The 16647-nt window shown below is 43.4% G+C and overlaps 1 protein-coding gene across 4 annotated transcripts in view; it reads left to right on the top strand.

The window, feature by feature from the left end:
- Positions 1 to 16647, top strand: part of LOC124031575 (sodium-coupled neutral amino acid transporter 3-like) — a 70918-nt gene that overhangs the window by 46494 nt on the left and 7777 nt on the right. For all 4 annotated transcript variants that reach the window (XM_046342988.1, XM_046342989.1, XM_046342986.1 and 1 more), the window contains 5 exons: positions 1971 to 2044; positions 2522 to 2614; positions 4016 to 4097; positions 14212 to 14294; positions 16327 to 16385. In XM_046342988.1, coding sequence (XP_046198944.1) covers positions 1971 to 2044; positions 2522 to 2614; positions 4016 to 4097; positions 14212 to 14294; positions 16327 to 16385 — 391 coding nt within the window. The remainder of the gene's footprint in view (positions 1 to 1970; positions 2045 to 2521; positions 2615 to 4015; positions 4098 to 14211; positions 14295 to 16326; positions 16386 to 16647) is intronic.

The raw sequence follows: 16647 nt of genomic DNA, 5'->3' as shown, positions 1-16647 counted from the left end.
CCTTCAGGATACAATTAATGCCTTTTCAGTGAAACCTTTCTTTTTGGAATTATACTGAGGCAGTAATCTCAAACTGTAATTTATTTTGGTTTTATAAGTCAAGCCACTAAGTGCAAGGGTTTGTCATAGAAATGTGTGTGTGCTATTCTTACATATTTATAGAGAGGAGCTGAGGCTTTCACTACTACAGCTAGTTCTGAGCTTGTTAGTTGCTATGCTCAACTAACCTCCTTTTATTGCATTGAAATGAGGCAATGACATGTCTTATCATGTACAGTTGAAGCCAGAAGTTTACATACACATTTACATTTACATTTAAGTCATTTAGCAGACGCTCTTATCCAGAGCGACTTCTTAGCCAACTACATTTTACCTCAGTTTTTCACAGTTCCTGACATTTAATCCAAGTACAATTCCCTGTCTTAGGTCAATTAGGATTGCCACTTTATTTTAAGAATGTGAAATGTCAGAATAATAGTAGAGGGTGATTTATTTCAGCTTTTATTTATTTCATCACATTCCCAGTGGGTCAGAAGTTTACATACACTCAATTAGTATTTGGTAGAATTGCCTTTAAATTGTTTATCTTGGATCAAATGTTTCGGGTAGCCCTCTACAAGCTTCCCACAATAAGTTGGGTGAATTTTGGCACATTTCCTCCTGACAAAGCTGGTGTAACTGAGTTAGGTTTGTAGGCCTCGTTGCTCACACACACTTTTTCAGTTCTGTCCATCAAATGTCTATAGGATTGAGGTCCGGGCATTGTGATGGCCACTTCAATACCTTGACTTTGTTGTCCTTAAGCCATTTTGCCACAACTTTGGAAGTATGCTTGGGGTCATTGTTCATTTGGAAGACCCATTTGCGACCAAGCTTTCCTGACTGATGTCTTGAGACATTTCTTCAATATATCCACATAATTTTCCTCCTCATGATGTCATCTATTTTGTGAAGTGCAGCAGTCCCTCCTGCAGCAAAGCACCCCCACAACATGAGGCTGCCACCCCTGTGCTTCACGGTTGGGATGATGTTCTTCAGCTTGCAAGCGTCCCCCTTTTTCCTCCAAACATAACAATGATCATTATGGCCAAACAGTAATATTTTTGTTTCATCAGACCAGAGACATTTCTCCAAAAAGTATGATCATTATCCCCATGTGCAGTTGCAAACCGAAGTCTGGCTTTTTTATGGCGGTTTTGGAGCAGTGGCTTCTTCCTTGCTGAGCAGCCTTTCAAGTTACATCGTTATAGGACTCGTTTTACTGTGGATATAGATACTTTTGTACCCATTTCCTCCAGCATCTTCACAAGGTTATTCGCTGTTGTTCTGGGAGTGATTTGCACTTTTCGCACCAAAGTACATTAATCTCTAGGAGACGGAACGCATCTCCTTCCTGGGCATATGAAGGCTGCGTGGTCTCATGGTGTTTATACTTGCATACTATTGTTTGTACAGATGAACGTGGTACCTTCAGACGTTTGGAAATTGCTCCCAAGGATGAACCACATTTGGAGGTCTACATTTGTTTTTCTTCTGAGGTCTTGGTTGACTTCTTTAGATTTTCCAATGATTTCAAGCAAAGAGGCACTGCGTTTGAAGGTAGGCCTTGAAATACATCCCCAGGTACACCTCCAATTGAATCAAATGATGTCAATTAGCCTATCAGAAGCTTCTAAAGCCATGACATAATTTTCTGGAATTCTCCAAGCTGTTTAAAGGCACAGTCAACTTAGTGTATGTAAACTTCTGACCCACCGGAATTGTGATACAGTGAAATAATCTGTCTGTAAAAAATTGTTGAAAAAATTACTTCTGTCATGCACAAAGTAGATGTCCTAACCGACTTGCCAAAACTATAGTTTGTTAACAAGAGATTTGTGGAGTGGTTGAAAAACACATTTTAATGACTCCAACCTAAGTGTATGTGAACTTCCGACTTCAACTGTACTTTCTTTCCCTCCTTCCTCCAGGTTTCTTCTGACTGTTGTGGCGGTCCTCTCCTGCTATTCCATTCACCTGCTGCTCAAATCCTCTGGCATTGTGGGTAAGCTGGCCCGCGTCTTCAGTTGACCTCATGCTTCAATAGTGCATGTGTAACAACACTGTAACCCGTAGGGATGGGTCACACTGTTGCTGAACCCTTGAGAGGAGATGATGGTATTACATATTGGGGGCCGCTGCAGTGTCAAGTCACAGGGATTGGGCCAGATGGAGAAAGATATTATGGCTTGCATATTTGCCGTGTTAGCATGTCTCGATTCATTTGGTATTTCCCTGAAATTCTGTGAATAGTTCCCCAATGGCCCAGCATTAAGGATGTTTAACAAAACCTAATATATTGTTCTTCATATTCAGCTGTAGGTGCCTAGCATGGAAATAGAGGCCCGGCATGAAAAACCTGTAAATGAACCAGGAGATTCTACACGGACTATCTAACTAAGTGTTTTTTAACTTACTACCTGGGTGTCCCCCTGTAAAAGTTGTGTAATGATGATGTTGCGCAACCCACTTTCTCTCCCAGGAATCCGAGCCTATGAACAGCTTGGCTACAGGGCCTTTGGCACCCCAGGCAAGATGGCCGCTGGCATCGCCATCACACTGCAGAACATCGGAGGTGAGAAGTCACTGTGGTCACTGGTCTAGTGTCCCACAACACAAATCTCTGTGTGTTTGTAGAGTGTATGGTGCTATTATAAATCACAAAGCTCAGCAGCAGACTGTCTCGTCTTCCTGGCTGTCCACTTGGAGTGCAGCCCTTCACATTACCCACCTATATACTCCAGTCCATATTTACATAGCGCTAATACAGCCCTAACTTAACCCTTATGGTTTCAATATGCTGGTCTGGGAAACATGACAGTAGACATTTGAGGAAAATAGCTCTCTTTGTCTGTCTCCCTCTCTCTCCCCATCTCTAGTCTCTCTGTATGATATAGGGGAGTATTTTAGGACATAAAGCCAGCCGTCCAGCATATATTATATATATTTTTTATTTAACAGTCAAACAGCTGCTGCCGTGAATGTGGTGGTGGTGTTGGCATTGGTTAGACTTCCCTCACACTGCTAACAACCACTGAACAGTGCAGTGGCTGCCTGCCTGGCTGGCTGCGTGTGTGCGTACTTGGGCAAATCCCTGGCTGCGACAGACACAGTCAGCAGTAGTCAGAAGCCATGTTACCAATCTTTGATTTGTTTTGGGACCTGATAAATAGCATTCAATTGTTCTAAATCTATTTACAACGAATGCCTTTTGAAACCCACTTTCCACACCGTATTATTTTCTAGATATCTGTAAGTATTTCTTTCTCGCTCGCTAGATAAGGTGGGATCTTTTTGTGTCTGTAAAATTAAGAATGCAAGAAATGGATATGGAAATGCCTTATGCAAATATTGGTATAATAACCGTCATATCATGAGATGACATGTTGTGTGGTCCTCCCACCACGACTCGGGAAAGCATACAGTTTATTAGGCTACAGATGAACTAAGTTATGACTAACTTTACCAGGTTGTGAAAGTGAAAGCGGTGATTGATGCTCCTTTCCAATAAATGTCGAGGGTCTTATTCCGGAGACGTGACGATCGATGCTTTGCTGGCGTTTGACCAATAAAAATATTATCGCTCGTTTGTCCATAATAGTCTCATCGTGTAGGCCTCTCCTACCCGCACTGTATCTGCCAGCTGTTGGGTAGAGCACACGCACTAAAAGACCAGAGTTGGCACATATGCATTTTTTGGGACCAAACCATTTTTTTGGGACCAAACCATCAGTAGAGTTGGTTTGCAATGGAATCCCATTTCAATTGTATTAAGTTATTTTAATGTGCAATATGTCACCCCACACAGCCTTTTATCCCCAACAAGTGAATTTGATGGAGAGAAAAAATTCAGGTGGGAAAATGTGCATATTTCATGCGGATTGTAGAATATTCGCATGAAAATCTGTTGTCAGTTGAATGGAAACCTAGCTACTGACTGTGTCACTCATAGTTCTGTCTGTCTATTCCCTCACAGCCATGTCCAGCTACCTGTACATCGTCAAGTCTGAGTTCCCGTTGGTCATCCAGGCCTTCAGTAGGGCGGACCCCACCGCTGAGTGAGTACTCATTGGTCTATCCACTAGATCTACCTGAACATTTCTCTACATTCCAGTCCCACGTTTAGTAGGCGAATGTTTGCACATAGAAAATGCATGAGTAGAGTCGATGTGATACCTTATTCTACATGTCAGAGGCATGTTTGTTCTATAAAGTATATTTATATCTGAATGTTCCACACCGTTGTGCTCTGCTGAATGTTCAGATGTAGGCCACTGACTAGAGACGGCACTTTCTGCCTTGTGTAGCTTTAGCTGGTAGCTGAGCTTGTACCATTACCCAGGATCACCTGGCATGAGCTGTGGGGTGGTGTCCTCAGAGGTTGATGCCGTGTACAGTGGCCTGGTGGCCTTGGCCTAGTATTCCAGGGGAGGGGTGGGGCAGGGGCGTGAGTCTGCTATTGGCTAGACAGAACAAAGGGGAATGGCTAGCACACACCTCTTCTCCAGGTCCAACCCGCCAGGTTGAGGTGACAACTGCTACAAACAGCAGTATTGTGGTGATGGGGGTGGTGTGTTGGGGCGCAACTGCGGTCTCTGGCGGTAAGAACGGGATTCCTGCTCTGCTACTTCCCCTGACCGGATCTAAAAACAAACTCTGGACTAGACCGGAGAGGACAGGGAGTGCTGAGAGCTGAGCCCTGTCCTGCTCTACCCAACCAGCCAGCCAGGCAGGCTGCTCTAGGAAACGTCATTCCACAACTCCCTTCGCTGTTAGTCTGTCCAAAGGGCTCAGCCCTGCATCAAAGCACACTGGCTATAGTTGACACGGGGGAGTTGAATACATGAAATACATGTACAGCAGTGCAGCTAGAAGAGCAGTAAATTGGACTCATATTAAATCACAATGGCGTTGAGACGGCTTCACCATCCGTTCTCTCTGCTCTGGGTCTGACCCCTGTTTGTCATCCGGCCTGATGTTCTGCCTCCTGTCTGTGTTTATTTGTGTCCTGTAGCTAAGTGTTTCAGAGTTGCAGTTATGCGTGTGTGTTTCATTTCTGGGAGAGTGCAGAGATTTCTCCATAGGGATTTTAGAGCTCTTTGAAGGCCTGTCAGCACCCTTTGTGTTGATGGGGAGGGGTGTGACAGATTCAAATTGTGACGTGTGTGTGTGTGTGTGTTGGGGGTAGGACCAGCAGTATGCTGGTTCACACACACTCGCGCTCATGTGACAGCTGACAGTTGGCCAACCTCAAGAGGCCACACTCAATGTATTGTCAGCCCAGGCCCAAACATGACATGAATAAGACTCTCGACGCCCAGACATCCACCCACTTACAGAGGTTCTATAGACTCACTCTCTCTCTCTGTCCAATGGCCAGTAGCGAGTACTTTTGTACCATTCATTAATCAAAGGTGCGTGTGCACATAAAACACTCAACTTTGCACGTTTTCCCGCAGAGGTTGGTATTTAGACATTTTGAAATTGACGGGAAAGTGTGCGTATCAACATTTTGTTTATCACAACACATGATTGTGTTTCTATCTCCTGCCTTGGTACTGAGATTAAACAGGCTATGTCATGCATCCTATCGCACAGCAATACTGTAGCCTACCCCATACTGTCATAGGCTACCGTCTATTTACTGTCATGCGTGGTTGTCTGTTCAATGAGCGATTGAAAAATGGTAGCCTAATACTCGTTGCGTAGCGGGAATAAACCAGTCATGTTAGAAAAGAGAGACATGCCCTGCAATATGATTATGATTTAGGCCTGTGCAATAAAAGTCAAATGTATAGGAGACATGCTGCTATGTGATCTTCTTACCAATGGGAAATGCATTTGTTTTATCAGTAGGCCTACGCATTAATGTTTTTATTAGCAAACCATTATTATGATTCCTGTGCATCAAACACCAACCCCCGTTTCACCCAAAATAACAATATTTGCTTGCAATACAGTTGCTCAACCACTAGAAGTTATGCTTAAGCGTGGTCTGAGATTTGCGTGGAGATACGCACACTTTCCAGTCAATTTCGAAATGTCTAAATACCAACATTTGCAGGAAGTTTCAGTTTTCCCGCAAAGGTTGGTAAGGGTTTGTTTATGGCCTCGGGCTCTTTAAATAGATTTGGTTTACAGTGATTCATACAGTGTGTCTGACGGCTGGATTAGGGCCTGTCACGCGCGCGCGCTCACACACACACATTTGTTTTACTATCCTTGTGTGGACCAAGCAATTGATTCCCATTCAAAATCCTATTTTCCCTTTCCCTTAACCTCAAAACCCTAAACCTAACCTTAATTGTAACCCTAACCCCGAAGCCTAAAATAGCCTTTTTCCTTTTGGGGACCGGTGAAATGTTCCCACTTGTCCGAATTGTCCTTGTTTTACTATCCTTGTGAGGACCCCTCAGAACCTGGTTCCTCTCTAGGTTTCTTCCAAGCCACTGTGCCACCTAGCCACTGTGCATCTGCCTCTGCATTGCTTACTCTTTGGGGTTCTAGGCTGGGTATCTGTAAAACACTTAGTGAGAACGTCTGGCTTTAAAAAAAATACATTAGATTTGATTTAGAAGCAAGCACAACACAGCTAATAGGAGTTTCAGGAGTTGAATGGGTAGAGGGCTACATGCTAAGGAAGAGCAGTACAATCGGTAATTGGCAGCTGGATAGAACAGGAGAGGGTTTGAATACAGGGAATAGAATGCTGTATGTAGAAGATGAATATCACAGTTGAACGCTATTGGTGAAATGAGGTGTTGTGAATCTGAAACACTCAGAGTGAGACAGAGAGGGAGATGGACAGGTGGATCACACATGGGACTGACTTAAGGTCCAGGACCCCCTTGACCCTGATCTGTAACGAAATCATCTGGACTCACTCCGTCACGGTCTGTGCTTCCTGCTTTCTAGGGACTCTCTAAAGTCCCCTCCAACCCTCCTCCCCACCCACCCACACACACACCCACGCACAGACAAAGGACAGTGCATTAAGCCCACTGTAAATCAAATCAAATCTAATGTTATTTGTCACATACACATGGTTAGAAATGCTTGTGCTTCTAGTTCCGACAATGCAGTAATAACCAACAAGTAATCTAACTAACAATTCCAAAACTACTGTCTTATACACAGTGTAAGGGGATAAAGAATATGTACATAAGGATATATGAATGAGTGATGGTACAGAGCAGCATAGGCAAGATACAGTAGATGGTATCGAGTATATACATATGAAATGAGTATGCAAACAAATCGGCATAGTTAAAGTGGCTAGTGATACATGTATTACATAAGGATGCAGTCGATGATATAGAGTACAGTATATATGTATGCATATGAGATGAATAATGTAGGGTAAGTAACATTATATAAGGTAGCATTGTTTAAAGTGGCTAGTGATATATTTACATAATTTCCCATCAATTCCCATTATTAAAGTGGCTGGAGTTGAGTCAGTGTCAGTGTGTTGGCAGCAGCCACTCAATGTTAGTGGTGGCTGTTTAACAGTCTGATGGCCTTGAGATAGAAGCTGTTTTTCAGTCTCTCGGTCCCAGCTTTGATGCATCTGTACTGACCTCGCCTTTTGGGTGATAGCGGGGTGAACAGGCAGTGGCTATGGTGGTTGATGTCCTTGATGATCTTTATGGCCTTCCTGTAACATCAGGTGGTGTAGGTGTCCTGGAGGGCAGGTAGTTTGCCCCCGGTGATGCGTTGTGCAGACCTCACTGCCCTCTGGAGAGCCTTACGGTTGAGGGCGGAGCAGTTGCCGTACCAGGCGGTGATACAGCCCGCCAGGATGCTCTCGATTGTGCATCTGTAGAAGTTTGTGAGTGCTTTTGGTGACAAGCCGAATTTCTTCAGCCTCCAGAGATTGAAGAGGCGCTGCTGCGCCTTCTTCACGATGCTGTCTGTGTGAGTGGACCAATTCAGTCTGTGATGTGTATGCAGACGAACTTAAAAATTGCTACACTCTCCACTACTGTTCCATCGATGAGGATAGGGGGGTGTTCCCTCTGCTGTTTCCTGAAGTCCACAATCATCTCCTTAGTTTTGTTGACATTGAGTGTGAGGTTATTTTCCTGACACCACACTCCGAGGGCCCTCACCTCCTCCCTGTAGGCCGTCTCGTCGTTGTTAGTAATCAAGCCTACCACTGTTGTGTCGTCCGCAAACTTGATGATTAAGTTGGAGGCGTGCATGGCCACGCAGTCGTGGGTGAACAGGGAGTACAGGAGAGGGCTCAGAACGCACCCTTGTGGGGCCCCAGTGTTGAGGATCAGCGGGGAGGAGATGTTGTTGCCTACCCTCACCACCTGGGGGCGGCCCGTCAGGAAGTCCAGTACCCAGTTGCACAGGGCGGGGTCGAGACCCAGGGTCTCGAGCTTGATGACGAGCTTGGAGGGTACTATGGTTTGAATGCCGAGCTGTAGTCGATGAACAGCATTCTCACATAGGTATTCCTCTTGTCCAGATGGGTTAGGGCAGTGTGCAGTGTGGTTGAGATTGCATCGTCTGTGGACCTATTTGGGCGGTAAGCAAATTGGAGTGGGTCTAGGGTGTCAGGTAGGGTGGAGGTGATATGGTCCTTGACTAGTCTCTCAAAGCACTTCATGATGACGGAAGTGAGTGCTACGGGGCGGTAGTCGTTTAGCTCAGTTACCTTAGCTTTCTTGGGAACAGGAACAATGGTGGCCCTCTTGAAGCATGTGGGAACAGCAGACTGGTATAGGGATTGATTGAATATGTCCGTAAACACACCGGCCAGCTGGTCTGCGCATGCTCTGAGGGCGCGGCTGGGGATGCCGTCTGGGCCTGCAGCCTTGCGAGGGTTAACACGTTTAAATGTCTTACTCACCTCGGCTGCAGTGAAGGAGAGACCGCATGTTTTCGTTGCAGGCCGTGCCAGTGGCACTCTATTGTCCTCGAAGCGGGCAAAAAAGTTATTTAGTCTGCCGTGGACCAGACAGCCCTGTCTGTTGTGTGGTCTTGCTCGCAGAGAGGGTTAAGAATAACAGCCGTAGCAGCTTAACCTGGAGCCTATATGTCTGAAAGAGCCTCTCATACCCAGGTTGTAGGATACAAGGGCTCAAAGACCCTCTCGCTGGAAAGCGTGTCAGACTGTGATTGTATTTTGGTGTACCACTTAGCCGCCCTGCCACTGATTTCACCGTGCTGCTAATGTAACTACAGTAACTTGTTCGCAGTAAAGTGGCAGCAGCAGGACATGGCCAATCAGGCCTGAGGTGTTTCACATAGACCAATTAAAAGACAATTCAATTTCAGGAATGGTTGTCTCAGACTGAGCCCAGGGTAAACAGCAAGTGGCACTCAACCTGTCCCAAGCCACCATGTGATCCGACCATGGGGTAAACCCTGTAGCCAACATTCTCAACACTGAGAATGCGACATGTAGCACATCTCAATGCCTGGTGACGTGCACAAATGCATGAAGTGCACATGTGAACACATGCAGACCGTTATAGGTACAGTATGTACTGTTTATGGCTATTTAGGACCCTCGAATCCAATGACATTTTTTATGAGAGGCAAATCACAGTTTTGATGGGAGGACGTGTGTTTCCCATATACTGTATTGGAGATGCATGTAGAGGGGCCTGGCCAGTGTTTGGCTGAAGGGAGGGAAAGGGATGGAGGGGGAGTCAGGCTAAGAATAGCATCTCCCAGCCCAGACCTGCTCCTCACACGTACTGGAGCACTGCTCAGGCCAAGGCCCTGTGGAAGGAAAGTATGTTTGGGTCAGGGGAGGGGGGTGTGTGTGTGGGACTGGGGGGGTTGAAGTGAAGTGTGTTTGGGTTGGAGGGGTAGTTAGTACTTGAGGGTATTTTGGTTGGGTGGTTACTAGAGGGACACAGATATGAGGAGAGAGATAGCTGCCAAAAGAGCAAGCGGGATGGCGTGGGAACAGGGCGATTCTCACTTATTGAGAAGTTCAACCTCAGTGCTGTTTAGGTCCCTATATGCCACCCTTATTGGAACTGTAAACGTCAACATAAATCAGTAGCCGTACATAAGAGAGTGGCTTAGACCCGCGTGCCAGATGAAAAGAGCAACGTCTCGCAGCAACAACGGTTAGAAATTGACATATTTCCCCAATAAGCACTACAGGCGTTCTACTGTAAATCAAGGCTGTTTCTATGGCTCTCACAGAACAGGACAGAGCAGACTGTTATTCTGACTGGCAGCGACTCAGCCGTCATCAGATGAATGATAATGGAAAGTAAAGGAATCAACGTTTTTTTAAATGAATAGATTTGGTTTACAGTTTTGACCTCCCCACAGTGCATTGGAAAAGGAAGTGTAAACTCTAACATAGTCTATTTGCTTGAAAGATATCTTGGCAGCATAGATAAAATGTTTCAGTTTTGAAGCTCATTTCCAGCAATTCTACACAGTTTGGCATGGAGCTAAGAGACAATTTTGCAGTTGGTTAATGGGCATGTGCCTTGAATGCCCAATTTCTCCCTGACTGTCTAGTTTTGATTTGATTGATAGTTGTCAAAGATGGTATTGTTTAAATATACAATATATATATATTAGTTCAAAATCTTTTGTATGCTTTCAATCTGATTTTGGTCGTTGACACTGAAATTGTTTTTCTATTCCGAAAATGACCACTAAGATGGCTCACAGAACAATTTTCTATACAGAAAAAACCCTGTTATTAGCCCTATTTATCTACTTCCCCAGAGTCGGATGAACAGGAACAGCTAGCATGCTAACTGTTCAAGTAGACCAGGGATCATCAACTAGATTCAGTCAGGCACCATTTTGTTTTCCTGAAGTCAGGTTGCCGGAACATAATTGCAAATAATTTGTAGACTGCAAATTGACCGCAAAAAGACCAAACAAACCCAATTTTATTGATTGCGTACACATATTTAGTAGATGTTGTTGCAGATGTTGCAAAAAGCTTGTTCCTAGCTCCAACAGTGTATTAATATCTAAAAATACACACATCTAAAAAGTAAAAGAATGGAATTAAGGAATATAGAAATATTAGGACGAGTATAAATATATATTCTATCCATGTACTGTCCATACAGTGCATTCAGAAAGTATTCAGACCCCTTGACTTTACAGCTTTACACACAATATCCCATAATGACAAGGTATAAACAGGTTATGGAATATTTTCCACAAATAAATGTACTATAAAACTGAATACATAAGTATTCAGACCATTTTCTCAGTACTTTGTTGAAGCACCTTTGGCAGCGATCACAGCCTTGAGTGTTCTTGGGTACACCTGTATTTGGGGAGTTCAGGTCTATCTCTTTAAAAAAAAAAAAAAAAATCATTCTAAACCTGTTTTCACTTTGCCATTATGGGGTATTGTGTGTAGATTGAGGGATAATATAAATGTAATCAATTTTAGAATATGGCTGTAATGTAACAAAATGTGGAAAAGTCAAGGGGTTTGAGTACTTTCCTTCTGTATATATACAGTGCCTTGCGAAAATATTCGGCCCCCTTGAACTTTGCGACCTTTTGCCACATTTCAGGCTTCAAACATAAAGATATAAAACTGTATTTTTTTGTGAAGAATCAACAACAAGTGGGACACAATCATGAAGTGGAACGACATTTATTGGATATTTCAAACTTTTTTAACAAATCAAAAACTGAAAAATTGGGCGTGCAAAATTATTCAGCCCCCTGCGATTACAGCTGTATGTCGCTTGGGGTATGTCTCTATCAGTTTTGCGCATCGAGAGACTGACATTTTTTCCCATTCCTCCTTGCAAAACAGCTCGAGCTCAGTGAGGTTGGATGGAGAGCATTTGTGAACAGCAGTTTTCATTTCTTTCCACAGATTCTCGATTGGATTCAGGTCTGGACTTTGACTTGGCCATTCTAACACCTGGATATGTTTATTTTTGAACCATTCCATTGTAGATTTTGCTTTATGTTTTGGATCATTGTCTTGTTGGAAGACAAATCTCCGTTCCAGTCTCAGCAGTCTGTCTTTTGTAGACTCCATCAGGTTTTCATCCAGAATGGTCCTGTATTTGGCTCCATCCATCTTCCCATCAATTTTCACCATCTTCCTGTCCCTGCTGAAGAAAAGCAGGCCCAAACCATGATGCTGCCACCACCATGTTTGACAGTGGGGATGGTGTGTTCAGGGTGTTGCTTTTACGCCAAACATAACGTTTTGCATTGTTGCCAAAAAGTTCAATTTTGGTTTCATCTGACCAGAGCACCTTCTTCCACATGTTTGGTATGTCTCCCAGGTGGCTTGTGGCAAACTTTAAACAACACTTTTTATGGATATCTTCTTGCCACTCTTCCATAAAGGCCAGATTTGTGCAACAAACGACTGATTGTTGTCCTATGGACAGAGTCTCCCACCTCAGCTGTAGATCTCTGCAGTTCATCCAGAGTGATCATGGGCCTCTTGGCTGCATCTCTGATCAGTCTTCTCCTTGTATGAGCTGAAAGTTTAGAAGGACGGCCAGTTCTTGGTAGATTTGCAGTGGTCTGATACTCCTTCCACTTCAATATTATCGCTTGCACAGTGCTCCTTGGGATGTTTAAAGCTTGGGAAATCTTTTTGTATTCAAATCCGGCTTTAAACTTCTTCACAACAGTATCTCGGACCTGCCTGGTGTGTTCCTTGTTCTTCATGATGCTCTCTGCGCTTTTAACGGACCTCTGAGACTATCACAGTGCAGGTGCATTTATACGGAGACTTGATTACACACAGGTGGATTGTATTTATCATCATTAGTCATTTAGGTCAACATTGGATCATTCAGAGATCCTCACTGAACGTCTGGAGAGAGTTTGCTGCACTGAAAGTAAAGGGGCTGAATAATTTTGCACGCCCAATTTTTCAGTTTTTGATTTGTTAAAAAAGATTGAAATATCCAATAAATGTCGTTCTACTTCATGATTGTGTCCCACTTGTTGTTGATCCTTCACAAAAAATACAGTTTTATATCTTTATGTTTGAAGCCTGAAATGTGGCAAAAGGTCGCAAAGTTCAAGGGGGCCGAATACTTTCGCAAGGTACTGTATATATATAATGCCTTCGGAAAGAATTCAGACCCCAGTCTTATTCTAAAATTGATTATCCCAGATGGGATAGGGTAGTGTGCTGTGCGATGGCAATTGCGTCATACGTGGATCTATTGGGGCGGTTTGCAAATTGCAGTAGGTCTAAGGTGTCGGGTAAGGTGGAGGTGATATGATCCTTAACTAGCCTCTCAAAGCATTTCATGATGGCAGAAGTGAGTGTTACGATAGTAATTTAGTACAGTTACCTACGCTTTCTTGGGTACAGGAATAATGGTGGCAATCTTGAAGCAAGTTGGGACAACAGGCTGGGATAGGGAGAGATTTAGCAGCATTGTGAGGGTTAACATGCTTAAATGTCTTACTCACATCAGCCACGGAGAATGAGAGCTCACAGTCCACGGGAGCTGTGGTGGCCCAGGTCAGCGGCACTGTGTTTCCCTAGGAAGCAAGTGAAGAAGTTGTTTAGCTTGTCCGGGAGCAAGACGTCGGTGTCCGCGACATGGCTGTTTTTCACTTTATAATCTGTGATTGTCTGGAGTCGTGTCCGAGCCATTGAATTGTGACTTCACTTTGTCTCTGTACTAACGTTTTGCGGTGGTATCCACTTTCAGTTTTGTGTGAATGCTGCCATCTAGCCATGTTTTTTTTTGGTTTGGATAGGTTTTAATGACTAAAGCATAGTAACTTCAAACCTTGCTTACATTTGTATATGATCACATATCTCTCTATGTGTGGGAATACTTTGGAACAGATTTCCAAAATTAAACTCACTTGGAGCTGATTTGCTGGTGTTTTTAGTCTTATGTCCCACAACAACAAAATAAAAAGAGAACTGGGGTGCAAATAAAATCAACTGTGGGCTGCCAGTTGGGGAACCCTGCTGTAAACTGTCATTACGCTAATGCTAGCTATCATTGGCATGTGAAACTACCTCTAACTTCCTTCATACTGGACCTGGAGACATAAAAACAGTATTCAGAGTGGTATTTTGTTGCAGCTAGCGATATTATTAATAAAAAATATATTCCTACCCACCCTACCCTGTGGACCCCAGTTTGAAAATCCCTGCTGTAAGTAACCTCTCCCCTCTGTCTTATTTTCACTCTCTCTCTGTTCTCTCACTAGTTTGTGGTACTTGAATGGGAACTACTTGGTGGTCATGGTCTCTATTGGCGTTATCCTACCATTGGCCCTGATGAAGCAGCTCGGTAAGTTGCACCTCTTCTCCTCTCCTCTAACCTCTTTGTTTTCCCTCAAAATAACATCAACCTTGTATGTGTGACCAACCAGGTGTAAACACAGGTTTGTTACAACTCAATACTGTTTGACTTAACAGAGCTAAAACCAAGCCATTATGTTCTGGGAGCTAAGGTCTTAAGGTCTCCGGCAAGGTTACTAATCACTGAACCACCACTACAAAAGTACACACGGCTGTCCAAAAGTTCATTAGAGTTACCAGCCTCAGAAATTGCAGCCCAAATAAATGCTTCACAGAGTTCAAGTAGCAGACATCTCAACATCAACTGTTCAGAGGACACTGTGTGAATCAGGCCTTCATGGTCGAATTCCTGCAAAGAAGCCACTACTAAAGGACACTAATAAGAAGAAGAGACTTTGTCGGTGACACTGTCTGTGATTTATTTACAAATCAAGGCACACTTAACCAGCATGGCTACCACAGAATTCTGCAGCGATACGCCATCTCATCTGGTTTGCGCTTAGTGGGACTATCATTTGTTTTTCAACAGGACAATGACCCAACACACCTCCAGGCTGTGTAAAGGCTATTTGACCAAGAAGGAGAGTCATGAGTGCTTCATCAGATGACCTGGCCTCCACAATCACCCGACCTCAACCCAATTGAGATGGTTTGGGATGAGTTGGACCGCAGAGTGAAGGAAAAGCAGCCAACAAGTACTCAGCATATGTGGGAACTCCTTCAAGACTGTTGGAAAAGCATTCCAGGTGAAGTCAGTTGAGAGAATGCCAAGAGTGTGCAAAGCTGTCATTAAGGCAAATGGTGGCTACTTTGAAGAATCTCAAATATAAAATATATTTTGATTTGTTGAACACTTTTTTTGTTGTTGGTTACTTCAAGATTCCAGATGTGTCATTTCATAGTTTCATGTCTTCACTACTATTCTACAATGTAGAAAATATTCTAAATAAATAAAAACCTTTGTGGTGTGTCAACTTTTAACTTGTACTGTATTAATGTACACTACCGTTCAAACGTTTGGGGTCACGTAGAAATGTCCTTGTTTTTTAAAGAAAAGCAAAAAATGTTTTTGTCCATTAAAATATCAAATTGTTCATAAATACAGTGTAGACATTGTTAATGTTGTAAATGACTATTGTACGCCTACGCCTTCCAGCTACAGAGGCCCATTATCAGCAACCATCACTCCTGTGTTCCAATGGCACGTTGTGTTAGCTAAATGATAAACTTGGATTAGCTAACACAACGTGCCATTGGAGCACAGGAGTGATGGTTGCTGATAATGGGCCTCTGTACGCCTACGCCTTCCAGCTACAATAGTCATTTACAACATTAACAATGTCTACACTGTATTTCTGAACAATTTGATGTCATTTCAATGAACAAAAATATGATTTTCTTTCAAAAACAAGGACATTTCTAAGTGACCCCAAACTTTTGAACTGTAGTGTATGTGATTTAAATTATGAGATGGAGGAATAGAGGGGTGTGGTTCCCATTGACATGTGGAGGTCCTGACAGCATTGCCAACACTCATGGGTCGTGTAACACAGCAGCCTATCAGACCCTCACACCGCTCCCTCTCTCCTGTCCTGGTATTGCTGCTGACGTGGAAATGTCAGAGGCCCAATTAGCTTCATACCTCCATGGATCTCAGAAACATGGAGTAGACAAGCAAAAGACAACACTAACACATAAGACCATGCATCACACACACATTGCATGCACTGACAATTATGGTGGCTCCATGCACCTGCAGCACACTGATTTCTTTTCAAGAAATTAAGCGCATCAATCCCCTCCTTTCAGTCTCCACTGGTATTCATGTCCATGTTAAAGACATGTAATCGGCGGTGGCCTTTCTCCAATTCTAGTGTGATCACCCAACTCCATATAACACTGTAGAAAACCTCCCTGTAAATTGCAACTCCAGGAGTCAGATTAGGGTTGAACGGCAATGAACTCACAATTCTACTCCATTGTTTCTAATATAACATTTGTCATTGTTTTGTGCTCTACAGGCTACCTGGGCTACACCAGTGGTTTCTCCCTTAGCTGCATGGTCTTCTTCCTCAGTGCGGTACGTTTGCGTCTCTCCATTCGTTAAGCTCATCTTGTTAAGTGTCATTTTTGTTATGCCATGTGCACAAGACCAGTGATATGCCTTTCTCAAAACGCAACAGTACAATAATCAATGGCAACGTATTACTAGAAAAGGGCACACGAGAACTAAGAGCAATAAATATGAAATACACAAAGTATGCATACTAAACTCAGCAAAAAAAATAAACGTATCCTCACTGTCAACTCTGTTTATTTTCAGCAAACTTAACATGTGTAAA

This window comes from Oncorhynchus gorbuscha, linkage group LG03 (assembly GCF_021184085.1).
Source record: "Oncorhynchus gorbuscha isolate QuinsamMale2020 ecotype Even-year linkage group LG03, OgorEven_v1.0, whole genome shotgun sequence".
Lineage (NCBI taxonomy): Eukaryota > Metazoa > Chordata > Actinopteri > Salmoniformes > Salmonidae > Oncorhynchus > Oncorhynchus gorbuscha.
The sequence above is the reverse complement of the archived record's forward strand: the minus strand, read 5'-3'. Positions and strand labels throughout refer to the sequence as shown.